Below are 27,387 nucleotides of genomic sequence, written 5' to 3'. Positions count from 1 at the left end.
TATATAAATGTGTGTCTGTATGTGTGTGTGTCGCTGTGTGTATATGCATGTGTGTCTGTGTGTGTATGTATGTATCTGCGTGTGTCCATGTATGTGTGTATATATATATGTGTGTGTGTGTGTTATGTTTCTTTGTGTGTGCATCTCTGTGTATATAAATGTGTGTCTGTGTGTGTGTCGCTGTGTGTATATGCATGTGTGTCTGTGTGTGTATGTATGTATCTGTGTGTGTCTATGTATGTGTGTATATATATATATATGTGTGTGTATGTGTCTGTGTGTGTATATCTCTGTGCATATAAACATGTGTCTGTGTATGTGTGTGTGTTGTGGAAATGAGAACTGAGGAATTCTAGGCAAGTGTTTGTTTTACCAGTGAGTTATATTGCTAGCTGTCTTTCCATTTTTTAAGATATGGTCTCGTTAAGTTGCCCAAATTGGCTAAAGTTCAGGCATCCCTTGAACAAAACTGTGATCTTCCTACCCCAGCCTCTCAAGAGGCTGTGATGAAAGGTCTGTGCCACCGGGGCCAACACCAGGCTTTGTCTGTCTTAGGTCTGTTCCTGGCTTGAGAGAGCTTAGATGGCTCCACAGTCCTCTGACGACAGTATTGTCTGACTGGCCTCTCCCTCAAACTCCAGGCCACACAGCCAGATTAAAAAGAAATGTCCCCGTGTCTTTTCTGTGGTCAGGATGCATCTGCCAGGTGTTTCAATGGCCCAGGTGTCACGGTGCCACGTATCAGCATGCACGGGTGGTGGGGGTCTGGGCCTCCAACCCTCTCCTTTTCCTGCTAGTGCTTGTGAGTTCTGTCTCCGGATATTGCGAACCTCACTGGATGAGGTCCAAACACAGGGAATTCCATTGTTCTGGCTGAGGCCCCAGCATCTGGGGGCTGGGCCCAGGCTGGACATAGGCAACTGGGTCCTGGCTTTCTCCCAGGGGCTGAAGGGAAAGCCACTCAGGAGCCTAACCCCACCACCTCCCTTCCTAGGGGGACAGCCCCTGGAGGACTCCTGACCTCAACCCCAAGGTCTTTTGTTTCAGTTGTTTCTGCCTGGTGTGCCCAGTAGCTCAGCCTTCAGTGTTAGCTCCACACCAATTTTTTTTTATTATTATTCTTTCCAAAACGGGGTTTCTCTGTCCTGGAACCCACTATGTAGACCAGACTGGCCTTGAACTCAGAGATCCACCTACTTCTGCCTCCTAAGTGCTGGGATTAAAGGCCTGCGCCACCGTGCCATGCTCACATAGACTTTCTTATTCCTGCCTTAAAAAAATTGTATGTGTGGTATTTGTACATGTGTACATTGCTGTGCAAGTACACTCATCCATGGAAATGGCCATGGAGGCCAAAGGCTGACATCATGTATCTTCCTCTACTATTTTCCACTTTATTTTTGAGATGAGGGGGGTGTCTCTCACCAAAACTGGAGCTCACCAATTGACTAGACTGGCAGGCTGGCAGGTCCCCAAGATCCGCCCATCTTTGCCTCCTACCTCCAATACCTGGCTTTTTTTAAAAAAATTTAATTTAATTTAATTTTTGAGAGAAGGTTTCTCTGTAGCTTTTGTGCCTGTCCAGGAACTAGCTCTTGTAGACCAGGCTGGCCTCAAACTCCCCAATACCTGGCTTTTATGTTGAGTATTTAATGAATTTGACTTCAGGTCTTCATGCTTGTACAACAAGCACTTTACCCACTGAGCGATCTCCCTAGCCCCTCATCCCAGCCCCTCATCCCCATCTTTGGCTCACAAACCCTACTTTAGTCAAATGAAGGAAGAGAAGGAAGGAATGAGGGAGGGAGGAAGGAACCAGTGGCGGCCTGAAGCTGAACCATGGTGCTTCCTTGACTAACTGGCGACTCTGAATTTCCTGGACAATGGTGAGGCCTAGGTCTCAGTCTCTCTTCCTTTTTTTTTTTTTTTTTTTTGGTTTTTCGAGACAGGGTTTCTTTGTGGTTTTGGAGCCTGTCCTGGAACTAGCTCTTGTAGACCAAGCTGGTCTCGAACTCACAGAGATCAGTCTGCCTCTGCCTCCCAAGTGCTGGGATTAAAGGCGTGCGCCACCACCGCCCGGCATCAGTTCAGCCTCCAGCTAGAGTTGTTCTGGATGAGCAGGAAGAATAACAGCTCTGGCCGGACAGTGCTAGCCAAAGTGGGCAGGGCGGAGGGCCTTCCTTCCTGCCCTGTGCCCGTAGTCACCACTTGGCATTCTCTCCTTTAACTGTCTTTCTCCCGGGAGATGGGTTCCTCTCTCCTGCAGCTCTCTGACCAACATTAGGATGGGGGCTCTGCTCCCCCAGGGGAGGTGCTGGCTGTCCTGGTCCACACCGTGTATTAGGGAACCTTTTCTCTATTATGTTCAATTTTTTTACTCTGTGCACAGTGCACACAAGGAAGTTAGAGGAACAATTTGTGGGGTCTCTCCAGGACCACGCGGAGTCCAGAAATAGAACTCAGGTCATCAAGTTTGGCCGCAAGCACCTTTACCTGTGGAGCCACTTTCTCCTCCGTGCCTTCTCCACTTTAGACAGCTCTTTAACTCTTCCTTCTTTTCCTTCGAGGACTCTCAGGAAAGGAGTTCACTGACCAGACACACCCACCACTAATTAATCAAATTAATACATTTCCTGTCTCCCCTCCCTCTCCGCTGTCCACCCGCGCCCTTTTAGAAAAGGTCTTACAATTTAACCCAGGCTGACTTCAAATTTGCAATGTTGCCCTGGCTTCAAACTTGTGATCAGCTGGGCAGTGGTGGCGCACACCTTTAATCCCAGCATTTGGGAGGCAGAGGCAGGCGGATCTCTGTGAGTTTAAAGCCAGCCTGGTCTACAGAGTGAGACAGAGAAACCCTGTCTCAAAAAAACAAACAAACAAACAAAAAATTTTGCAATCATCTTTCCATGTATGTATATCCACACCTGGCCTTTACACACATCTTTTGGGGAATGCAATTTGCTCATCCTTATGAGTTATCTAATGCCAGGCTTTGTGGGCCTTATCAGAAGAAAAATCTCCAGTTTGCTGAAGCTTCTGGAAATGAGGCAAGAAACCCCTAAGCGTCATGCCTACATGTATGAACTCTGTCAGTACCATGCCATCATCACTGTTGTTGGGACCAAGCAAGCATACAGCGGCTCTCTATGGAAGGTGCTGTAACAGGGACCAGACACTGTCCCAGCCCATCACTATCCCTGATGTTACTGTTCATCTTTGGAATTTCCAAATCCTGATGGCAAGGAATGGGGTGAGACAGGGCTGGTTTTCACTGTACAGGAGAGTCAGGGTGACAGCCTAGCCAGGTCCACTGGTGTGAGCATCTTACCTGCTATCTTAATTAGGGTTTCTATTGCTGCAATGAAACACCATGACCAAAAAGCAAGTTGGGGAGGAAAGGGTTTATTTGGCTTACACTTCAGCATTGCTGTTCACCACTGAAGGAAGTCAGGACAGGAACTCAAACAGGGCAGGATCCCGGAAGCAGGAGCTGATGCAGCCAGCAGCTATGGAGGGGAACTGGCTTGCTTCCCATGGCTTACTCGTAGCCTGCTTTCTTATAGAACCCAGGACCACCAGTCCAGGGATGGCACCACCCACCACGGGCTGAGCCTTCTCCCCCTGATCACTAAATGAGAAAATGCCTTACAGCTGGATTTCATGGAGGCATTTCCTCAGCTGAGGCTCCTTTCTTTGATGACTCTAGCTTGTGCCAAGGTGACACACAAAGCCAACTGGTACACCTGCCGTACTGACTCCAGCCAGCATTCATCAGACACCAGGGAGGATTGGCCACTGGGGAGGATAGCTCAGCTGGCCAAGTGGCCTTAGTCTTGGGAAGCTTGGAGACAATTCACTGTGATTTGGTCCTAGAGTCAGAAGAGTAAGCCAGATTCCAGGCTTTATGGGCCTTTAGGGATGGAGAACTTCTCTTCTATTGCTCCAGGCTATTTTCCAGCTGTGTGGCTTCTCCCAGCCACCCAAAGCACAGAAACCCACAGTTCTGTAAGGACCTCTGCCCTAGTGCAAGAAAGCAGATGCCTCAGGCAGTTGGATAAACTCAAATACAGGTCTGTCAGGAAACCACTGCCCTGCTGGTCAGGAGGCTGCCTGGCATACGGAGGACGTGTGGCCAGTTTCTAAGAAGACAAGGGGTCCTGCAATAAGGTCTCAGGGTTGTGAGGGGACAGCACCTCAAGGATATGCTGGTCAATCCGGGAGAAGAGCAAGAACATGGAGGGGAGGGCACAGAGACATGCAGCTTTTGTGCCCCTATCCCATTCCCTTTCTATAGGTTGTGTCCTGACCAACAGCCTAGTTTCCAAGATGGGGACTGGGAGCCTTCTGTCATAGTCTTTAAAACGATACAACCCTGTGGAGTGTGGTGGTTCGGGCCTGTCATCCCACTACCTGGGAGGCAGAAGCAAGAGGATTTTAAGTTTGAGGCTAGCTTGGGCAACTTACTGAGATTCTGCCTCGTATAAAAAAAATGTAACACGGGCGCACACCTTTAATCCCAACACTCGGGAGGCAGAGGCAGGCGGATCTCTGTGAGTTTGAGGCCAGCCTGGTCTACAGAGCTAGTTCCAGGACAGGCTCCAAAGCTACAGAGAAACCCTGTCTTGAAAAACCTATGGGACGGGGGAGTAGGCCAGTGGTAAAGTGTTTGCCTTGCATGAATAAGGCCCTGGGTTCAATTACAAAAAATAAAGCAGGCCTCCCCACAGAAAGGGCAGGTGGGTATACAAGCCCAATATCGCCTTACACATGTCTTTGTGGCTTATGCGCCGGGGGCTTTGTTTCGAGCACTAAACTCGTTTTAGTTCCACAACGATTTTTCTCACACTACTACACTCACTGATGCTGAGAGGCTAAGTCATTCGCTCAAGATCACACAGCTAGCTGCAGCTCCCGAATGCAGAAAAATCATGTCCATCCTACAGACAGGCTACTGACTCTCTGACAGACTCCTGCGAGAAAACGTGTAACGATCGAACCAGTAATCAAACGCAGGGGACGGAGAGCAAGCTACATGTGAGATTCGGGTTCCAAGCTCCACGGTCTACAGGGAAGAAATGGCCGAAGACGCTGACGGTCCTGCCTAAGCCGAGGGTTGGAGACTAGTAGGTAATAGGACCAATGGCAATGCCGGGGCGGGACAATAGGCTTGCTGAGGGCAGGGCCTATGGGAGATACGCCAATGGCAGCCCAGGGGCAGGGTTTGCGATTGCATGGGCGGGGCCTGCGGGCTGCCGGCCAATGGCGGCGTGCAGGCGGGGTCTGAGCCCGGGGAGGACGGCTAAGGTGGGGTCTGTGGGCGGCGAGCCTATGGCGGTGCGGGGGTGGGGCCTGAGGGCGAGCGGGCGGGGGCGCGGAGGGGGCGGCGGCAGCGGCGGCGAACAAAGAGGCGGCGGGCGCGGGTGACCGAGAGGAGCCGAGCGGAGCCGAGCCGGGCCGAGCCGGGCCGAGCCGGGCCGGGCCAGGGCCCACGATAGCGGGCACAATGCGGGCAGCTGATCAGGCGTCGGCGGGTCCCTGAGCCCAAAGCACCGGGCAGCGAGAGAAGCCCGGCGCAGCGCCCGCGGCCGCCCGCCATGGCCGGGGTCAGCTACGCGGCGCCCTGGTGGGTGAACCTCCTGCACCGGCTGCCGCACTTCGACCTGCGGTGGGAGGCCACCAGCAGCCAGTTCCGGCCCGAGGACGCGGACTACCAGCAGGTGACGCGCGCCCCTGGGTGCGGGATCAGGAGTCCTGGGTCTTGGCCCCTCCCGAGGGACTGGAGCCTCTGCATCTCTATGTGGGGTCGTGGCCCTTTCCTTCTAGGGGGTCCCCTCTGGTCCTCTCCAGGGGTTAACGTCGAGCCACCACCCCCCCCCCCTTTAGAAGGTGTTCAGTCCCTTCGTGTCACCAGGGCCTCCTATCTGGATTGGTGGAGCCCCCTCCCTCCCCTCATGGACCCCTTCGGATCCTATGGGTTTCTGCCAGGCTCGTCTCCATCCTTTGGGCGATCAGCTGCTCCCTAGCAGAGAGCCCCCGCTAGCCGAGGCTGGAACCCTGGGTTCAGGCAGAAGGGGATTCCTCACCTCTTCCCCCAGCTAGGGAATCCCAGTGCCAGGCTGTTGGTGGGTGAGTAACCTGGGCCATGGCCAGCCCTCTGTGGCTGCTAATGACCCCTTGCTTCATGGTCGGCCTGTGGGATGTACACAGGGTGTCCTGCGGTTGTGGGAAACCAGGGTGCCAGCAGTCTTTCAACCCAGGGTGGGAAATGAGGCCTGGCTTGAAGTGGGGTGAAGTGGGCCTCAGTCTGGGCTGGGGGCCATGGGGCACTTGGCAGCCCTCTCCCTGCGAAGCCCTAAGCCTGGCATCTTGCCAAGTCCCAGCACCACCCCCACTTACTGAACCACTGTCATTTGAGTTCAGAGCAGGGGGACCAGGCTGTGGGCTTTTCCTTCCCGCTCCGGATTCTAGAAACAGAGTAGTCAGCCACCTGGTCCCCCAGCACCTCAGAGGTGTCCCTGGACCACAGCCTGCGAATCGTACTCCCGGGACTGTGTCACATCTCTCTCTGCAGCCACCCTCATCCTATTGAGAAGTTCAGGGTGAGAGCACAGGGTTGCCCATGCTCCCACTCCCTGATCCCACTCGATGCCACCCTGAGCCCAGGATCGAGGGCTTAGACCAAGCTTGAGCCTGGAGAGGCAGCAAGGGGGAGGGAGATCTGAGCCCACCTGGGGATTTTTTGGGGAAGACAAGCCCTGGGTGGGGGTTGGGGAAACACATGTGCTTCTCTTACTGTGTGACGGTGTTGTCACCCTCCTTCCTGGAAGAACTGTGTGAGCTATTCTTAGAAAGTTGCCTACTTAGGGTTTACCTGATTGTCATTTCTGATGGTCCACCGACACCTGGGGCTACCTGTGTAGCATTTCCTGTGGTCAGTGGGCTGCCACCTGCTCCTGCTGCAGACTTGAACTTGCTGTTGCTTTGTTGGCACAGTTGTGACGGAGAGGGTGAGGGCCCAGTGCCTGCAGCCCTTGGGAATCTGAAGCCCAGGCCCTTAGCTCCATGGGCCCTCAGCCCCGTGGCCCTGGCTGAGCTTGGTCCTGCCTGCTTTTGCTCCTCTGCTCTGGGCTCCGCTGTGGGAGGCCTCTGACTCACTCTCCCTCCTGCCTCCTCTCCCAGGAGCAGAATTAGCCACTGAATAATTCACGGTGTGGAACCCAGCCTGGCTCCATCCCCCACCGCCTCCGCTCCTAAAGTGGGGCTGTGGATATGCATGGGGTCCCTGCCCTCTTTCAGCAGGTGTTTTAGGCAATTGCTCAGCCTCTCAGAGCTTCATCCCTTCATCCCGGAATGTGATGGTTGTCCAGGGTCACCTGTCGGGAGGAAGGCAGGAGCTCCCTTTCTGAGCAGGGAGGGGGGCAGTGGATCCTCACAGGCTCCATCACGTCTTCCCTGGGGAGGTGTTGCAAACTCTGTGGGTGGGGTTGTATATACACGCATGTGGGGGTGGCCATCCTGTCCCACTGTGTCTAGTGACCTCTCACCCATCTTGACCTGGAGTACCCTCTCCGCTATCCACCCTGCCCATACCTGCACTGTGCCCCATTAGGGAAGGAAGCTTCTATGTCTCCCAGCGTGGGGATGCCAGGCCTGTCCTTTGCTCTCTTCTCCATTCATGGCCCACTGTCTGGAACTTGGTGGAACCCACAATTAGACTCCCAGTCAAGCCCCGTGTGGAGCTGCCTGTACTCGCCTCCTTTCACATGGGGCTGTGTAGCTGTCTGTAGTGTCCAGACTAAGGCTTAGCCTCCTTCAGGGAGCACTGGGGGCAGAGTCTTCCCTCGGACTATTTATCCTCCGTCCTGGAGACCCAGCAGGGCTGGGCTGGCTACTCCAAGGGTGCAGAGCTTCAGCATGCCATGCAGCTTTTACACGGGTGATGGTACGAGATCGGGGTGAGATCCGGGGTGTCGGAACGTGACGCGTGCCTTCTTAGAAGCCTGTAATGGTGCCGAGTGGAAGGGCCGCCGGGAGTCAGTCGCTGGTTGAGTTGTATGGATGCCGATGGCATCTTCGTGACAGAAGGGGCTCCTCCAGTCTCGTCTAGTTCTGTGCTGGTTTCTCGCTAGACTGTCCCCAGGAGCTGCTGACTGCTCTCTTCTGGGATGAGGCCATCCTCAGCATGCCCCAGCTCCCCTACCTCCTTCCCTCACTGAGGTACTTGGAATTTAGATAGTCTGTGTGGTAGGTGCCTTCACCTGCAGGGAGGAACTGAAGTTCTAGCGGCAGACAGCACAGGACCCAGAGACTTTGGACCTGACATGGTGCGCAACCATCTTGTCCTGACTGAAGTCTTGATTTTCATTTGGGCCTGTCCTGGCGGCCTGCAGTCCCTAAGTTTGGGCATCAGGCCCCTCTCCGAGTAGATTATTGACACCTGGATACAGCCTGCTGACCTCATTCTGGTGTGGGGGGAAATAGCTGTTTTCTTGTCCTCCATTAGCCCTCGTGACCCAGCATGACTCTGCTGCCTCAGATACAGGGTCAAATTCACACTCTTTGCTTCCAGTTTTCGCTGTCTCTCAGTTCGAGGCAGGCCAGGAACTGTTTGCTGACAGAGAACTGTTATGAGTAGGGATGGGATCTTGAGCAGGAGCTGGCTGTAAGGCTTGGCGGTCTGGGGCGGGGGGGGGGGGGGGACTCCTGAAGCCGTTATTACCTAGCCTGCCATGGAAACTGCCAGCCAAGGCTTGGAACTCACCAGCTTCTCTCCAGCTCACAGTGCTCCGGCCAGACCTGGTATACAGTGGGCCAGTGGCGCATTGGCCATTCATGTAGTTGGTAGCACTTGGCCTGCTGTTTAGCCGGCGTGTGGGACCCATTTCCCATCAGACTTAAGGGAAGTCAGCCATGGTGATACAGACCTGTTAGCCCAGCTGCTCGCCAGAATGAAAGTTCAAGGCTAGCCTAGCTTGCAGAATGAGTTCAAAACCAGCAATTGAGTTGATCTTTTCTCTTAGAAAAGCAGGTGGGAGTAGAGAATGCTCTTAGTGGTAGATCGCTTGCCTAGCATGCACAGGGCTTGGGTTTGAGCTATAGCAACATCGACTAAGAGGGGGGGAGGGACCCAGGTGGTATAGTTAGGGTTCGAGAAAGGGTCTTAAAGGGTGGAAACAAAGTAGGCAAAGGTGTGAGGCAGAGAAAGCAGGTATACCCTCTGCCTGCGTGGCACAGGGAAATATGCTGCCTAGGAGTACTGGCCATCCTGTGTCACAGACTACTTTCTAGGCTCCAGCTTAATGTCCCTCAGGACCAGCTCATAAGAGTTGGGCCTCTCAATGTACAAGGTCAGCGGCATGGTTGGCAGCTTGGCTGTGTCCTCTGGGCAGGGCTGGGTTCATTGTCATCCTCCCGACAACTCAGGAAATGAGCTCTGTCTGAAAAAGCAGCCTTATCGCCTGTTTCCAGCTTATACAGGCAGCGCACGTCTGTGGGACATTCGGGTGTGTATGGGGGGGTGACCATGCGAAGACAAAGGAGCCACCCAGCTGGAGTCCGTCCATGCACTTGCATTTTTGGGATGACGCCACTTGAAACCAGAGTTGTATTGCATACTGCCATGTCACGTTCGTTCATCCTTTCCTTCCTTCCCTTCTTTTCACCCCCCCTCCGCGTGCTCGAGCTCAGACTCAGGGCCTCCTGCACGCTAGGCAAGTAGTCTGCCACTGAACCACACCCCAAGCTTTGTCTCCTTTTTTTTAAATTGTTTGCTTTGTTTTTGAATTGTGTATATGTGTGTTGTGTGATGTGTATGTATATGGTATGTATGTGTGCATGTTCAGTGTGTGTGTGTGCATCCCTGTATGTGATTGCAGGCATGTATGTACCATGGTGAGCATATGACGATCAGAGGGACAACCTTAGATGCCAGCCCTTGCCTTGGACCGTGTTTGAAGTAGGGTCTCTTGGTGGCCAGCAAGCTTCTGGGGATTCTCCTGTCCTTGCCTCTCATCTCACCATACACAGGAGTGCACACTACCCCATTCAGCTTCCTATTGGTTCTGGATATCTGAACTCAGAGCCGGCTCACATAAGGGCTGGCCTTGAACCCAGCATGTTAAGGATGACCTGGTCTCCACTGCATCCATACCCCTGGTCTGCATGGTGCAGTAGATAGAAACCAGGGCTTCATGCCTTCTAGGCAAGGGTTCTCCCAACTGAGCCATGCCTCCAGCCTTTGTTGCCTGCCTGAGCTTAGATACTGCGTACTTTAGACATGGCCACTCATGTGCTTCTGGGTGCTTCCCCAGCGTTTCATGGTGCTGGCCAGAATTCTGAAGTTGCAAGGGAGAGAAGGAGGCCAAATACAAACCACTTCTACCACGACCACCCTGCCTTCCTCCCCATTCCCGGTTTAGTTCTAGATGGAGGCTGCCAGAGCAACCCCTGGGTGGGACATTATGGTACAAGGAGCAAGGGCCCTAGGCTGGAAGAGGCAGGTAAATCCCTGCCAGGCCCAGCTGGCTGTGCATGTTTGTGCATTATGACCAACACTGAGTCCCAGGGAAGAATCATGGAGCAAGTCTGAATCAGTACAGCCAGGAGATGCTGAGACTGACTCTGGACCATAACATCCACTCTACTGGGGGTGGGTCCTAGGGCCTCACTGCTTGGACCTGGAAAATGCTATGCCACTGTATCGGGCCCTGGTGTTCAGCCATGCAGTGGCTGCTGCTTTAAAGCCTCAGAATGACAAAATCAGCCCAGGGGACATGAGACTATGAATCTCTGGTCATGCAGCCCTCGGCCCTGCAGAAGTCCCAAGAAGAAGGGAGTCTTTTTTTTTTTTTTTTTTTTTTTTTTTTTTTTTTTAAATATTTATTTATTTATTTATTATGTATACAATATTCTGTTTGTGTGCATGTCTGTAGGCCAGAAGAGGGCACCAGACCTCTTTACAGATGGTTGTGAGCCACCATGTGGTTGCCGGGAATTGAACTCAGGACCTTTGGAAGAGCAGGCAATGCTCTTAACCACTGAGCCATCTCTCCAGCCCAAGAAGGGAGTCTTTAAGGTTTGTGCAGCTGGGCAGCGGTGGCACAGTGCACACCTTTAATCCCAAGCATTTGAGAGGCAGAGGCAGGTGGATCTCTCTGAGATCAAGGGCGGTCTGGTCTACAGAGTTCTGGGGCAACTAGATCTGTTACACGGAGAAACTCTTAAAAAACAAACAAACAAACAAACAAAAAAAGAAGGCTTCTGCTAGCCAGGAGGTGGTGGCACATGGTTTTAATCTCAGCACTTGGGAAACAGAGGCAGGCAGAACTCTGTGAATTCGAGGTCATCCTGGTCTACAGAGTCCTAAGACAGCCAAGGGTACACAGAAAACCCTGTCTCAGAGTGGAGGAAAGGCTTCTGCTGTCGAGGTATGGTGGTACATGTCTGTTCCCTATAGTCCTAGCATTTGGAAGGCCGAGGCAGGACTACCATGAATTTGAGACCAGTGTGGCTACATACCCTGTCTCAAAATCAAGCAAATGGGCCAATGAGATGGTTCAGTGGGGTAAAGCGCTTGTTGCACAAGCCTGAAGACCTGAACTCAGTCCCCAGACCCCATGTGAGGGGGAAGAAAAGAACCCTCTGACTTCTGTGTGTGTATAGTAGCATATATGCCTCCCCTACACATAGTCAATTTAAATAGAATGATCAAATTAAAACAGCAAATCGTGCTAAGGCTGTAGCTCAGTTGGTAGCAGGTTTGCCCAGCCTGTGCAAAGTTCAGCACCACAGAAACCAGGGTAGTGATGCACACCTGGAATCCCAGCCCTTGGAGGTGAAGGCAAAGGATCAGGAATTCAAGACCACCCTTCCCTACATAGGGAGTTCGAGGCCAGCCTGGGCTACATGTGACCCTGTCTCCAAACAACCACAGAAATCAAACCCAAAGGCTCCTGAGTAGAAGTCGGGGTCAGATGTCCCCAAGGCCATTGTGAGCTTTCTCCGAGGATGCCCGCCTCCCTCTGGCTTCCCGCTGGGCTTGCAAGTGGCACTGTCTGCCAACCTTTCCCCTTCCTCTCCCCTCTCTGTCAGGGACCCTGTCTCACCTGATGTGGCACCCTGCTACCAGGGCCAATGCCAGTTTATCTGGCCACTTTTTGGAGCTCTCTCTCGGTCATGCTCTGGGGAGCTGTGCACTTTGTTGCCCTGACCCCTGGACGGCAGCTGCCTCGCTGAAGGGGCTTATATTGTTCATTCCTGCAGCTCTTTGCTGTTTTCTAGCCCCTTCTCCTAGTAGTCCCCTCTAGGCAGAGGCCTTTGGACTAGACACAGGGATTAGGGCTCCTGGCTTCTCCCAGTGAACCCAGGTTTGGAGCAGTAGTGGTTCGGCTCTGCATCAACCCCTCACCCACAGGCAGTTCTGCTTAGGCTTAAAAAAGGGACCTTGCTATGTAGTTAGGGCCTTGGGGTCAGGGATATGGGAAGTACCTCATGTGGTCACCAAGGGATTGGACATGTGACCATAGAGACCAGACCATACTGGACTTCTATAGCCCTGTCAAACTGGGGGTGCACATGTCCCTTGGTGGTTTCTGATGTTGGTCTGGGTTGGGTGGCTGCTGCAGCCAGAACTGAGAAGCTCTGACGGTAGCTGTGTCGCAGGGCTGGGAGCCACTTGTCCTGCTAGAAATGGAGATGGAGCCACTTTCTGGAGGGTTCCCTGAGATGAGGGTCGAGGAGGGGCCTGTCAGCTTATCTGAGCGGATTCCTCCAGAATGAGGCCAAAGGGACACTAGTGTATGACTACCCAGCTGTGGTGTCTCGGCTTCAGACCTCAGGGTGGGGAGACAGTGGTAGTAAGTTGGGCCCCCACTCTCCCCTTCTTCCCCTGGCTCCCGCTATCCTGCAGCCATCCGCTACACTCTGTCTAGGCCCTGCCACGAACTCACTGTTATGGAATTTGTGAAACCCAAGCCTGGCCTGGTGGAAAATCTGTTTTTAATTTCTGGCCGGCATCACTGGTTCCTCAGCCCAGTGTGTTGGGGGTGGGGGCGTCCGTGGTCATGCAGCCAGCTCAGCACCCTGGCAGCCCATCCAGGACCCCCAGATCCCCACTGCGGGGGTGAGAGTGGGCTTCCTGGCCAGCACTAGATGTCTAGAGGCACAGATGAGTTCCTGCTTGGTGATCTGGGGACCCCCAAGCCTCAGACTCGGGGAACCAGGCCTGCGGCTTATACATGCTGAGCCAGCCCTATGCATGCTCAACTAGTTGCGTGTCCCTCGTGATCCAGAGGCATGGCTCAGCCTGGTGGGCCCTCCCCTTTCCTTACTCTGGCCCAAGATGCCTGTGGAGTCTTAGCCTAACCCAGCCAGCCTTCTGGACAACCTTCCTCCCCCATATGTGGTCTCTTCCTCTGGCAGACGGAGGTTTCCCATTAGAAGCTTTCTGTACTAGGAAGGGGGGGGGTCCCGCTTCCCTGCTTTCTCTTACCCATACTGTGCATGTTCCAACCTTGTGCCCTAAATTCCTTTTTGCTCCCTGATCCCGTCCTAGTCTCTAGATCCCAAAGCCATCTTTGAGCCCTGGCTTTTCTAGGTGCCCAGCCAGAAGCCTGTGACCCCACAATGGCAGTCTGAGACCTACTTCTACTTAAGATTCCCAAGGCCGCTGAACTGTGCTGCTGGGGGTCCTTGGAGCCCTCTGGTGGCCCAGAAGGAATGCACTCTAGCCTACATCCTGATTATCTTAGATCCACTCGGTGACTTATCCCTCCTTGGAGAAAGCTGGTGCGATGCTGCGGTGACTCTTCCCTACTCCGAGCAGGCAAACGGGACCCTGGTAGCCCATCTCTATACACAAAAGTAGATGTTACTGGGGCCGTGCACTCTCTCTAGACGATTACCCAGATGCTTCTGGCCTTTTGCATGTGTGAGAGCTCACAGGTATTTACATCCTGGGGAGCTGGGACAGTCACAATAGGAGGCCACTGGGAGCTGGAAAGGAGGGTGCTGTCCCTACCTACCTTAACCAAGAGCCTGGTTCCTGCAGCCCACACTGTGGCCAGGAGCTTAGGACAGGGATGGGTGCCTGCCTCACCCGCCTGAGCCTCTAGATCACTTTTACCATAGACGGAAAATTCCATGTGGTCAGAACCTAGATGCTGAGTGGCATTTCCCATTATCATCCTCAATGGCCTGTGGGCAGTGGTGGCTGCTCTGCCAGTGAATACATTGGCCTGGTGCCCCCACAGAAGCATGTTCTGGGGATCTGGCCTCAGAGGCTAGGAGGAGGCCATGCTGTCTCAGCCAGCTGTCCCACAGGGCCTCAAGGTGTCTATGCTGACATGCTTTTTTTCAGTGTAAATCAGAGGGTGCTATCCCTTCCATTCCTGGAGCTGGGACAGATTCTACTGGCTGCCCCTGGACTCAGCACTCATTACAGTTGGCCCCATCTGGGAGGAATAGATGGAGCCAGAAAGTTCCCCCGGCCTCTTGGAAATCGGGGAACGGAGATCTCAATTTATCCCTGCTATGGTTGAACACATTCTCTGAGCACAAGTCCTGAGTTGAATGGATAGTCTCCCCTTAGCTTTCAGTAGCGATGTTAGTGTCGTTCCTGCCCCATCTGTGAGCTTAGCAACACCTTCCAGCCATCCACTGACAATATGCAAGCTGACCCCAAGGCACGAAGGGTAGAAACATGTTCAGAAAGGGCATCCCATCAGGGCTGGAGAGATGGCTCAGTGGTTAAGAGCATTGCCTGCTCTTCCAAAGGTCCTGAGTTCAATTCCCGGCAACCACATGGTGGCTCACAACCATCTGTAAAGAGGTCTGGTGCCCTCTTCCGGCCTGCAGACATACACACAGACAGAATATTTGTATACATAATAAATAAATAAAATAAATATTTTTTTTTAAAAAAAGGGCTTCCAGAGAAGGCCAGACCAGGGTGGAATCAGGGAGAACATGGACAGACGGGTATTGAACCCTTGGCTGCCATAAGAGTAAGAAATTGAGAATGCTAGACACCTGCTGTGACTGTCACTACTTCACGGGATTTGGGATTTGGGATGACTCCCTTTCTTTGAGCCCCAGGGTACCAGTTTTGGGTGACGGATTTATTAAGGCTTTCTCTCTCTCTCTCTCTCTCTCTCTCTCTCTCTCTCTCTCTCCTAACTGGAACTTACTATATAGCCTAGCCTGGCCTCAAACTCACACAGATCCGACTGCTCTGCCCCCAGTGCTGGTATTAAAGCCGTGCACACTCACGAAGCCACACCTATTGGCACTGGTGTGTGTGGGTGCAGCTGTGAGCAGATGTATGGACATAGGGCCAGAATGTTTGAATGTGGACGAGGGTGTGTGCTTTCCCTGGCTTTCCCCCCACACCCATCTGAGGACATGTAGATTTTCCTAGGGGCTCCCCACAAAGGTGGAGCTCAAAGCCTTTATTCCCAAGTCTGTATTTCCCCGGGGACTCCAGAGACTCAGTTTCACACACTGACCTTGCTGCTCTTCACTACAGATGACCTGACATCCCTGCCCATCTTTTTTATTTCTTTTCTTCTTCTTTATGTGTTGTACATGTGTGTCTAGTACACCCATCTTTCATGCCATGGTGTATGTGTGGAGGTCAGAGGACAACTTGTAGAAGTTAGTTCTCTCCTTCCACCATGTGGCTCTCGAGAATCGAACTTGGGTCTTCAGACTTGACAGCAAGAGCCTCTGCCTGCTGAGCCGTCTCACAAGCCAGCGTTCAGCTATTCGTGGCCTGTCTCCTTCCCTTCAGTAAGCTTAGTGCCAAGATCACCTCCCTGTACAGGGGCTGTTGCCAGCTGGGTCCCTGAATGTCCCTGGCATCTTGTGGCATTTTGTAAGTGAGCATCAGCCCTCTGCAACACAGTAGTGCCATTTGTGAGCAGAATTGTCACCCCCACCCCAGATCCTGCCATGATTGGAACTTATCTTATAAAACCTGTTTTCTCTTCTAGCAAATGGGAGGATGTGGTCTTAGCATCAACCAAGTAATACTGGGTACACAGGCCCACCCTGGCCACAGAGCCAAAGCCTGGTGCCTGCCATGTGTCTGGGACCCATCCCTACTGCTCTCCAGTGAGAAAACGTACATTCTAGATGTATGGCCCAAATTGGGACTGGTTGACATGGGGAGCCCTAGGATGGCCCTGTTCATGGAAGTGCAGGTATCTTTGGCCCCCAGGGAGAGAGTGATCAGTTGCTCTCACAGGCTTGTATAGCCCTTTGCCTCTGACTTGTGACGAGGGAACCTGCAGTGGGTTGGCACCTTTGGCCCAGGCCTAGGTGTAAGCAGGCGACAACAGATCCAGACGAAAGCCAGGGGATATTGTAGCTCAAGTGTGCTGGTGATTACTCATGGCCACTGTGTGAGAACGCTGTGACTGGCCTGTGCCCTGTATAGGCGTGTCCTAGGTTCTGTCTGCATTGCCTGCTGCAAACTGGCATGCTCCTGTCCCCACCTCCCTGTGTACTCCTGGGCCAGTCGTCCTGGGCTTTGGAGGCCTTTCTGATGTAAGCACTAGGGCTCACAGGGTAGCTCTGGCACCCCTACTGCACCTATTCCCCTCTGTGCAGGGATGGTGGGCCTATACTGTACACTGCAAAAACAGTAAGATGCCTGTGTCTGGTGCCTTGCAGCACTCAGACTGCTGGGTAGCTCCAGGGTACAGGGTAGAGGGACAGGGTGAAGCTGGTGGGGGATGGATTGTAGCATCAAGGTGGAGCTGGCCTTTCCCTGAGGTTTTTTCTGCACTATGCCACAAGCAGAGGTCTCATCTCCAGTGGCCCATCAGCCTCCAGGGCAGCGCCATGGCTCTGGATTACAGAAATCTAGTTCTTGGCCTTCATTGACTGGACGTGCAGGCAGCACCTTCATGGCCAGATGGAAAGTGCAGAGGCCTGCCTCCAGGTGTGGGAGCCAGCTGGCTTCTGGGAGGGCAGGGAACGCCATCCTTTTGCTGCATGGCAACTGTCTCCTGGGAAATGGCCCACTGGGTGCCAGGGTTGTTGATGGAGCAGCCTGTGGTCCCAAGGGGGGGGGGGCAGGCAAAGGGTTGTTCTGCCTCTCTAGCTCCTCAGGCATTGGCCCCGAGGATGGCGCATCTGTCCCAGGGCCATCAGCAACCCCTCCCTGACTGAGGAGGAGCAGAGGTTGGGATGGGGCCAGGAGAAGCGCAGAATCAGGGAGCCTGGGGACAGTCTGGGTCACGTCAGAAAAAGTAACTCTTCAGCATCCGTCCGCTGCCCCATTGACCAGTAACTGACACTGAACAACACCCTGCTTCCGTACCCTGCACAGGAAGTGAACGGAGACCACATTTCCTGTCATGTGGCTCCTAAGAGAATGCATGGTTACTAGCCTGTCCTTTCTATTTCTCTGACACATGATGGGGGGGGGGCATATTCCACAGAGTACGACTAGAGAGAGTCAGGGGCGTACTCTCCTTCCACCATGAGAGTCCTGGGATTGAACTCACGGCGTCCGCCTTGGTAGCAGGCACTTTTATCTGTTGAGCCATCTACAGACCCAGCTTTTTGTTATTGTTGTTGTTGGTTTTAAATTATGTATTTTTGTTTTATGTGCATGGGTATTTTGCACCACGGTGTGCCTCATACCCTCAGAGGCCAGGAGAGGGCACCAGGTCACCTTTCAGTAGTGTTTCAGACAACTCTGAGCTGACCTGTGGGTGCAGCGTATGGAACCCTGCTACCTGGGAAGAGCAGTCAGTGCTCTTGGCCACTACTGAGAGCCATCTCTGCAGCTCCACCTTTTTTTTTTTTTTGTCGTTGTTGTTCTTTTTTTAAGACATGGTTTTTCTGTGTAGCTTTGGAGCCTGCCCTTGAACTCACAGGTTCAGGCTGGCCTTGAACCCCCAGCCTCTGCCTCCAGAGGGCTGGAATTAAAATCATGTGTCACTACTGCCTGGCTTTTTTGTTTTGTTCTGTTTTGTTTTGAAATAGAGTTCTGTCGTGTATTCCATAGCTTTGAACTCACTGTATAGCTGGGGCTGGATGCCACCTCACAGCAATTCTCCTGCTTCAGCTTCCCGAATTTTGGGGTTACAGGAATGTGCCACCCAACACGTGGCTTCTGAAGTTTCTTTACTGGAGAAAGCACGTGGTCAGGCAAACTTAAAAAAAAATGCAGAGCCCTTGGGAAGAAGGGCTGACATGGGAGGCGCCCTAGCCCCACACCCTCCAACGCCCTTCTGTCTACCCCTGCTCACAGGCGCTACTGCTGCTGGGGGCCGCCGCCCTGGCCTGCTTGGCCCTCGACCTTCTTTTCCTGCTCTTCTATTCCTTCTGGTTATGCTGCCGGCGGCGGAAGACAGACGAACACCTAGAAGCCGACTGTTGCTGCACCGCCTGGTGCGTCATCATCGCCACGTTGGTCTGCAGGTGAGCAGGAGAGGGCCGACCCAAGCCTGTGACTGTTCAGGAGGGAGGGGCTGGAGGCGGGGTCGCTTGGGGGTGTGGTTAGGGAGGCTAGAAAATGGGGCGGGGAAGTCTGGGCGGGACCAGGGCCTAAAGGATGGGGTGGGGCCATTAAGGCCTCGGTTGAAGAGCGTGAGGGGTAGGGGCAAGGAGGGGGGGAGCGGTGGGAAGGTTTGGCTGCAAGCCTTGCATCTGATGGCTCTACCTCCCCCAGCGCGGGGATCGCCGTGGGATTCTATGGCAACGGGGAGACCAGCGATGGTGTTCATCGAGCCACTTACTCGCTCCGCCATGCCAACCGCACAGTGGCAGGGGTCCAGGACCGCGTGAGTGACTGGCTGGGGAGCGTCCTGTCTGCTCTAGAACCTTCTGTGTGCATGTGGGTTGACCCGCTCTGTACCTGGCTCCGGCTCATACTGCTCCCCTCACAGGTGTGGGATACCGCTGCAGCCCTGAACCGCACAGCAGAGCCCAACCTACAGACCCTGGAGCGGCAGCTGGCCGGGCGACAGGAGCCACTGAGGGCCGTGCAGCGGCTGCAGAGCCTTCTGGGGACACTGTTGGGCTACACTGCTGCCATCCCCTTTTGGAGGAACCCCGGCATATCACTGGAGGTGCTGGCTGAACAGGTGGACCTCTATGACTGGTACAGGTGAGCCAGGTGGGGTGGACCCTTCCCCCTAGGGCCCACTCCACCTGGGTAGAGCATCACCCTCCTGGACCACTTTGTACCTAGTACCTAGTGCCTGAGGTTGCCAGCCATAGTAGGAATCCCTGTGGGAGGAGGTGGTGCTGTCTTTTTCAAGAACTGACTTCAAGTCAGACTTGGTGGTATATAATCCCAACACAGTAGAGGCTGAGGCAAAGGGGCTGGGAGCACCAGGCTAGCCTGGGCTAAATGGCAAGACCCTGACCCAAAAGACTAAGTCCTGGGCTATTTGCCCAGCCATTATCCATGCCTGGCCCACACCTGTGTGTGTCCACAGGTGGCTGGGGTACCTGGGCCTGCTGTTGCTTGATGTCATCATCTGCCTCCTGGTGCTGGTGGGCCTCATCCGCAGCTCCAAGGGTATCTTGGTTGGGTGAGTCAAAGGGGAAGATGGGCCCTTATGGGCCCACAGATGGAGTGATGGTGTGCGATAACATAACTCTGTCTCCTTCTGTCAGTGAGACCCACGAGGCTCTGGCCATGATCATCTCCTAAGGGCAGCCTTCTTCCCAGAGATGCCGTACTGCTGTGACCAGTGCCATGAGCCACTTGCCTGTGTATAGTCTTTAGCTATGCCCCTCCGCAGGAGAGTCTGCACAGGGTTTATGTATAGCTACTCTGGTGGGGGACACCAGGCAACCTGACTGGGTCCCAGCTCAGCTCTGCTTCTTACCATGTCAGCCACTTTGAACAGCTGACCCATCGGGGCCAAACCCGTCTTCTCTGAAAGACAAAGATGTCAACTTGCCAATGGGGTGGCTGCGGGGTGATGTCACTGTCCCACCTGAGCAGCCGCCTTTCAGTTACTGTGTGGGTCTGGCACTGTGGAGCCCCCATGACCCTCCAGCCTCTGCACCTCCATGCCTCCCAAAGATGAACAGATGAACCTGCCGGGGCTGAGGGTCAGGTGGTGGTGCTGAAATGGGAAGCGGAGCCAGAGCCAGGGCCCTCTTCAGTGTGTGTGATGCAGCCAAGGCACTCTAAGAGAGGGGATGGCGGGGCTGAGGCCCTCAAGAGCAAGCGATGCATGGACCCTGGGAAAAGATGTGCAGGCTGATAGGCAGACCTGCCGCTGGGTGATGTGTGGAAGAGCAGGGAGCCCTGTGTGGCTGGAGCAGGCCTGAGGGAGGGAACAGCCAGCCATGCATAGGAATGGGCGTCATTGGCATACTCAGAGGGGTTGACGCCATCAAGGGCTCATGTAGACAGGATGTATGAGACCTAGGGTGCCACAGGGTCTTCCTACCCAAGCCTAGGTTGCTGTCACTTGTCCCTAGCCACGCACTCACAGGGTGAGTCTCATCCCTGCTTGGAGGAGCGTTTGTGCAGGTCCTGGGCCTTGAGCGACTGAGACCAGGTCACGGGAAGACTCAACTGTCTTGTGTGGGTCAAACGGACTGCCCAGGCTTACAGGGCCTGGCATTTTGTGCTGCAGCTGTGTGTGTGGCATGTCCCCTATCCCCTATTCCCAGCCTGACGGGCCTTCTTTGCCCCAAGGGTCTGCTTGCTGGGTGTCTTGGCCCTGGTCATCAGCTGGGGTGCACTGGGCTTGGAGCTGGCCGTGTCTGTGGTGAGTGGCAGGGGGACCAGGAATCCCCATCTAATGGGCTTTGGTTGGGAGGAAAAAGCCATACTTCTGTCCCCTGTCATCTTGCCCTGGTTCACACAGACCCATGCTCCTTATATCCCACTCTGCCTCTCTGAACTAAGGGGAGACCCTGGGGGGTGAGGGACAAAATCTCCCTGAGAACTCTGGGTGGTCATGGCTTGCTTCTGAGGCCCATCTTGGTCACCTGCCCTTTCATGCCTCACCCATTTCAGGGCTCCAGCGACTTCTGCGTAGACCCTGACACCTTTGTGACCAAGATGGTGGAGGAGCACTCAGTGCTGAGTGGAGGTGAGTCTGTGACCATGTGTGGGGCTGGACAAGGCTGAGGCGTCCTTACCCGTACAAGCCTTTGACCTTAGGCAGGTATGGTACAGGCCAGGAAGCTGGTGTCCCAGGCTGCTTCCAAGTGGGCAGCCAGGGGGATAGACACCTGCTTGGGAGCTTGCAACTCTAGTGGATGCCTGAGGCGAAAGCCCCAGCCATGTTTGTGAGGCCGCTAATTGGGAACAGAGAGTGGGAAGCCAGGAGGCTGCGGCACAACTGGGAGTATAGGCTTTCTTGTGGTGGAGGAGAGAGAGTATCAAGACATGTGATAAGCCCGGTAAAGGCCTCCTGAGCTTGGGCATGGCACATGCCCTGAATCCCCGTACTCGGCAGGCTGGAGTAGTAGGAGCTTGAGTTGCTGGCCAACCTGGGTGAAACTGTTTCAAAACCACAAAAATACAAACAAAAGCTTCCCAAGGCTGCTGACTGACATGTAGGGCAAAGGAAGGGGAAGCTGTCAGAGAGCAACAGGCCTGAGGCAATGGAGGCTTGAACAGGTGGAAGTGGGCAGGGATGCTCCTCAAGGTGGGACCAACAGGACTTCCTGATATGCTGGATACCGGAAGAGATTGAGGAGCCGTCCCTGGCCTTACAGCCCCTGCGTGCCTAGAAACCGAATAAAACATAGAACCTAAGGCTGAGGGTGGGTGCTGGCATAGAGACCCCACTCTGCCCACTATCACTGCTTCAGAGCAGGAAAACCCACCCCTGAGTATCCTGCACCTTTCAGGGGCCCACTCTGAGGACAGGATCTTGGCTCAGCCACAGTCTTCCTGGAGATCACTGCTCAGCCTCACACACAAGCACAAGCGTTCATACACATGTATGTAAATTCATGTACATGCAAGTATGTGCACGCACAAGGATACAAACATGCATCATTTGCAAGCATTGGCTCATGTAGGCACCCAGACGCAGGCAGGCCCACTTGAGGACAATGCATGAACTTGCATGCAGACATAGACAGGACTGTCCTCAGCACCTCCTCTCTCTTTTCACAGACATTTTGCAATACTACTTGGCTTGCTCGCCCCGTGCCACCAACCCCTTCCAACAGGTGAGAGCCAGACTGGTCCTAGGTAGCCAAGGCCAGAGACACAGGGTGTGGGAAGAGGCAGAAAGGACCATGAGCTTGTCCTCTAAGCCCACATAGCTGAAGCTACTGGCCCCTTAGGCTCTGTGCAAACTCATCGGAGGATGCTAATCTTTCACCCCATCCTTGTAGTGACCTATTTAATGTGGATCCTTGAGGTGCCTTTCGTTCTTTGGGGTTCCCTCAGCAACCCTGCAGGACAGAGGCTAGCTGACTAGCAAATGTAGACAGGTATGGGAGGAGCCCTGGGAGCACCTCTGTAAAATGCCACCTGTTCAGAGGTCTCGGTGGTGGCATTTGAAGAGTTTGGCAGCCCCAACTAGCCATACCCTGTACCCACTACTTGTCCCCCCAGTGGGGTGAAGGTACCCTTTGCATCCTGAAGACACACCTCCATTGACGGTGCTTTACTTTGCTCTCTGGAGTGGGCGCAGGGTTTTGTTACCACCTCAGGGGTGTGTATCATCCCCTGTGTGGGCACCTTCAGGGAGAAGGGGTGACCTGTAGCCTACAGGGTGCAGTCAGGCATAACTGGCCGACGTGGGGCCTTGGAGATCACTGGGGTGGGAGGACGGCGGTGGGAGAGCAGCAGGCAGCTGCTGGATTCCACACTTCTCCGTGGAGCAGAAGCTGTCGGGAAGCCACAAAGCTCTGGTGGAAATGCAGGATGTCGTGGCCGAGCTGCTGAGGAGTGTCCCGAAGGAGCACCCAGCCACCAAGGTGAGGGGCTGTGGGCAACGGTGGCCCTGACGAACAGAAACTTGAGGGTCTTGATTGTTCCCCTTCTGTTCCCATAGCCTTTAACCCTCCTTCCTTTACCTTCTACCCCCTTTTTCTGGGCATTGGTCATGGGTTTATAAAATATCTGGGAGGCTGAGGTGGCTCAGAATGTAAGGGTCTCTGTGCCACCAAACATGGCAACCTGAGTCCAATCCCTGAGACCCACATGGTGGAAGGAAGTGACTCCTACAAACTGTCGTCTGACCTCAGTTTGTTCACTGTGGCATGCTTGTGTACACACACGCGTACACACACACAAAATAAAATGTTTTTGTTCTTTAAAAAGTAATACAAGCTTGGCGTAGTGACACGCCTGTGATCATAGGACTCAGGAGGCTGAGGCGAGATCTTGAATGCTAGGCTAACCTGGGCTACATGGCCAAACCCTGTCTCAAAAATGCAAGGCCTGGCCGGGCGGTGGTGGCGCACGCCTTTAATCCCAGCACTTGGGAGGCAGAGGCAGGCTGATCTCTGAGAGTTCGAGGCCAGCCTGGTCTACAAGAGCTAGTTCCAGGACAGGCTCCAAAACCACAGAGAAACCCTGTCTCAAAAAAAAAAAAAAAAAAAGAAAGAAAGAAAAATCTAGCCGGGCGGTAGTGGCGCACACCTTTAATCCCAGCACTCGGGAGGCAGAGGCAGGCGGATCTCTGGGAGTTCGAGGCCAGCCTGGTCTACAAGAGCTAGTTCCAGGACAGGCTCCAAAGCTACAGAGAAACCCTGTCTCGAAAAACCAAAAATAAATAAATAAATAAATAAAAAAATTGCAAGGCCTGGCTGGGTGTGGTGGCACATACCCGACTTTCAGTACTAGGAAGGTAGAGTCTGGAGGATCAGTTCAAACTCCTCCTCTGCTCCGTAGGGAGTGAGAGTCCTGCCTGAACTGCAGTGAGCCCACAGGTCTCTAGGTAAGCTGGAGAGAGGGCTTAGTGACCAAGAACTTGGCAGGCACATGCAAGGAATTCCTAGGTTCCATCCCAGCACTGCAAAAAGGCAATGAGAAAAAGATCTCTCTCCAAACTGTGACTTTCTAGGGGTTTGGGTTGGGCCTTTAGCCCACAATTTGGGGACCCAGTACGTCATACCAGGTTCTGTGTTCCCGATGCAAGCTCCAATCTGTTAATAATGTTCCACAGCCAGGTGAGGTGACACTTTCCTTTAGTCAGCATTCAAGAGGCAGCCTACATGTACTTCTGGGATGCTGGGGTTGCAGGCGACCAGCCTAAAATCTGACTTTTGTAAAATTTATTTTTAATTCCATTTTATGTAATGGGTGTTTTGCCTGCATAAGTGTCTGGTATTTGTGTAGACCAGAGAAGGACATCAGATCCCCGGGAACTGGAGTCACAGACAGTTGTGAGCCACTGTGTAGGCGTTGAAACTCCAACCTGGGTCTTCTGAAAGAGCAGCCGATGCTCTTAACTGCTGAGCCATTCCTTCTGCCCCCTAACATATGTTTTAAGAGCAGAACGAGGCCCAGTCGGGGACACATAGTCAGGTTCTCCCACAACACTGAAGAAAATCTAGCTAGGTGTGGTAGCGCATACCCCTAACCCAGGCCTGAAGAGGTTGAGGCAGGAGGATTGTGAGTTTGAGGCCATCTTACAGTATGTAGCAAGACTCTTGACAAGAAAATTAATTTAAATTAAATCTATCTTAGAAGTGACTGTATTGGACAGGTATCTGTGGGTTCTCTGGTCCCTGTGTTTCCAAGGCACAGAACCCAGGCTTGCCATTTTTTTTCTGAAGACCCTCAGGTGCTGGCATGGAGTCGGGATTCAGGGGATGGGCTCTGGCTAGTTGTAAGATGAAGGAGACTGGGGGCTCCATGTTCATTTGGGTCTTCCCAGTTATCCTGACATCAAGTGTTGTGTCCACCCCAGGATCCCTTGCTCCGAGTCCAGGAGGTGCTAAACGGCACGGAGGTGAATCTCCAGCACCTCACCGCCCTGGTGGACTGCCGGAGCTTGCACCTGGTGAGGCCCCTGGGCATCCGGGGGCGGGGCAGAGGGGAGCCACTAGAAAGAGGTTTGTGGTCCCTGGGTTGATGGCGGGCCCTCTACACTGCCTCATGTAAGGAACATCCAGTGTGGCCTAGCAAGTTGATCTCACCACTTGTCCCCAATTCTCTCCCTGTCCTTGGCATCGTGTCCCATTCTTCCGGCTCAGGACTACGTGCAGGCACTGACAGGCTTCTGCTACGATGGTGTCGAGGGCCTCATCTACCTGGCCCTCTTCTCTTTCGTCACAGCCCTCATGTTCAGCTCCATCGTCTGCAGCGTTCCGCACACCTGGCAACAGAAGAGGTGAGGCTTTCCCTGGGGTCCTGGAATTTGGCCCTTCTGGACACCTGGTCCTGTCTCCAGCGCTGAGAGACATACACTTCCTCAGCTCTTACTGCTTCCCAGGCCTCTGAAGCATGTTGGGGCTGCCTGCTGTTCTGGGAGCCTGTGCTAATGATTTGAGTAGTGATGGCAGCAGAAATTCCCATCCAGAGCCAGGCTCTCCTGCCCCCTTGTGTTCACTTTATGCCCTACTCCGTGAAGACTACATCAGACTGTGTCTTCTGTGGTCCCAGGGACAGATGTGCACAGCTGTGGGTGGTGAGGACTTGGCTCCTATAGGAGGATGTTCAGGTGGCCATATCCTGCTGGGGATCCAGATGGGGCCATTGTGTCCTTATCTTTGGAGCCAGGAGTCCTCACGGCTCCTGTCTCGGTCTCCTCAGCCTGGGAGAGTCAGGCTTCCTAGCCCTTTCAGCTCCTTCTCCTGGGGCCACGATGCTGTTTGTGGTCCAACTGAGATGGCAAGTATGTCGGCTCAGGTTTGTCCCCCGTGCCTGTGCTGTTATTCTGCTCCCTTTCCCTCTAAGTGTGATGGAGATAGTGGTGATAAAGCAGGTGATGATGGCTGGGAGAAGTGGCGCACGCCTTTAGTCCCAGCACTCGGGAAGCAAAGGCAGGTGGATCTCTGTGAGTTCGAAGCCAGCCTGGTCTACAGAGAGAATCAGTTCCAAGAGGGTATGATGATGGTGGGGATGATGAGGATGGGTGGTTTGTGGTGGCAATGAAAATGGCCGTGATGTTTGAGGTGGTGCTGGGAATGGTAGTGTTAGAATCATGGTGATGTGATTCTGCTGCTCATGATAATAAAGGTGGTTACGATAATGGCGGTAATGATTCCGAAGATGACAGCAGTGACAGTGGCAATGGTGGCATTCATGACAGTGGTACCGGTTGTGGTGTTGATAACAGCCTGGTGCTGGTGGTGGTGATAATGAAGATGGTGATGGTTGTAATGGTGGCAGTGATGGTGATTTTGGTGGGGATGGTGGCAGTACTGATGGTGCTGATGAAGGGAATGGCTGATATTAGCGGGGATGATGGTGACAATCGTGATTCTAGCGATGGTTGCAGTTGTGATGTAGTTCTGGTGATGGGGATGTTGGGGGGAGTGGTAGAAGTCACAGTGACAGTGAGTTGTGGTAGCTGTGGTTGTGATGGTAGCAATGGTGGTGATGATGGCGGTGGTGATTCTGGTGACAACAAAGATGGTGGTGGTGATGGTGATGGTGCTGAGGATTTGCTGGTGGCTCTAGCAGTAGTGACGGTGGTTGATGGTAGTGCTGATGGCAGTGGTAACAGATGAGGAGACTGCAGGAGAGTAGCCACGAGCCCTGGACCTTCATGCTTGTTCAGGTCCTGACTCTACTCTTGCTTGCTGTGTGACTGAACAGGTCACCATATTGCTGTTGTCAAAGTGAGCTCTAAGAGGTCACATGTTGTGGAGCCCGAGTGATGGATCAGGGTGAAGAGTGTGCACTGCTCTCCCATGGTACCCAAGTTTAGTTCCCAGCACATACACTGGGCAGCTAACAGTTGTTTGAAGTCCAGCTCCAAGAGAGCCAGTGCCCTCTTCTGTTCTCCACAGGCACCTACACTCAGGTGCACAAACCTTCTTCTCATACAAGTACACAAAATTAAAAATAAAATAGGGCCTGGAGAGGTGGCTCAGCGGTTAAGAGCACTGACTGCTCTTCCAGAGGACCTGGTTCAATCAGCATCCACTTGGTGACTCACAACTGTCTGTAACTCCAATTCCAGAGGATCTGACACCCTCACACAGACATACATGCAGGCAAAACACCAATGCACATAAAATAAATAATTAAAAAGAAAAAAATTAGGGGTGGTGGCACAATTTAATCTCAGCATTTGGGAGGCAGAGGTAGGCAAATTTCTGTGAGTTCAAGGCCAGCCTGGTCTACAAAGGGAGTTTCAGGACAACCAGGGTTATACAGAAAAGCTTTGACTCTAAAAAAATAAAAAATAATTCTCTCTCTCTCCTTTTTTTTGGGGGGGGGGTGGTTTTTAGTTTTGGTTTTTCGAGTGTGTGCCATCACACCCA

At 53.4% G+C, this 27,387-nt stretch overlaps 1 protein-coding gene across 3 annotated transcripts in view; it reads left to right on the top strand.

The window, feature by feature from the left end:
• Positions 1 to 5,374: 5,374 nt before the first annotated feature.
• LOC121465001 (protein tweety homolog 3) overlaps positions 5,375 to 27,387 on the top strand; it is a 28,726-nt gene continuing 6,713 nt past the window's right edge. For all 3 annotated transcript variants that reach the window (XM_041678156.1, XM_041678155.1, XM_041678154.1), the window contains exons 1-11: positions 5,375 to 5,717; positions 18,263 to 18,432; positions 18,683 to 18,794; positions 18,900 to 19,120; positions 19,455 to 19,550; positions 20,675 to 20,747; positions 20,999 to 21,074; positions 22,112 to 22,167; positions 22,831 to 22,923; positions 24,864 to 24,956; positions 25,150 to 25,286. In XM_041678156.1, coding sequence (XP_041534090.1) covers positions 5,595 to 5,717; positions 18,263 to 18,432; positions 18,683 to 18,794; positions 18,900 to 19,120; positions 19,455 to 19,550; positions 20,675 to 20,747; positions 20,999 to 21,074; positions 22,112 to 22,167; positions 22,831 to 22,923; positions 24,864 to 24,956; positions 25,150 to 25,286 — 1,250 coding nt within the window. In that variant the 5' untranslated portion in view covers positions 5,375 to 5,594. The remainder of the gene's footprint in view (positions 5,718 to 18,262; positions 18,433 to 18,682; positions 18,795 to 18,899; positions 19,121 to 19,454; positions 19,551 to 20,674; positions 20,748 to 20,998; positions 21,075 to 22,111; positions 22,168 to 22,830; positions 22,924 to 24,863; positions 24,957 to 25,149; positions 25,287 to 27,387) is intronic.

This window comes from Microtus oregoni, unplaced genomic scaffold, assembly GCF_018167655.1.
Source record: "Microtus oregoni isolate MIOR12 unplaced genomic scaffold, Mior012 000029F_ref0000214, whole genome shotgun sequence".
NCBI classification, from domain to species: Eukaryota; Metazoa; Chordata; class Mammalia; order Rodentia; family Cricetidae; genus Microtus; species Microtus oregoni.
This window is presented reverse-complemented; position numbering and strand designations above follow the sequence as displayed.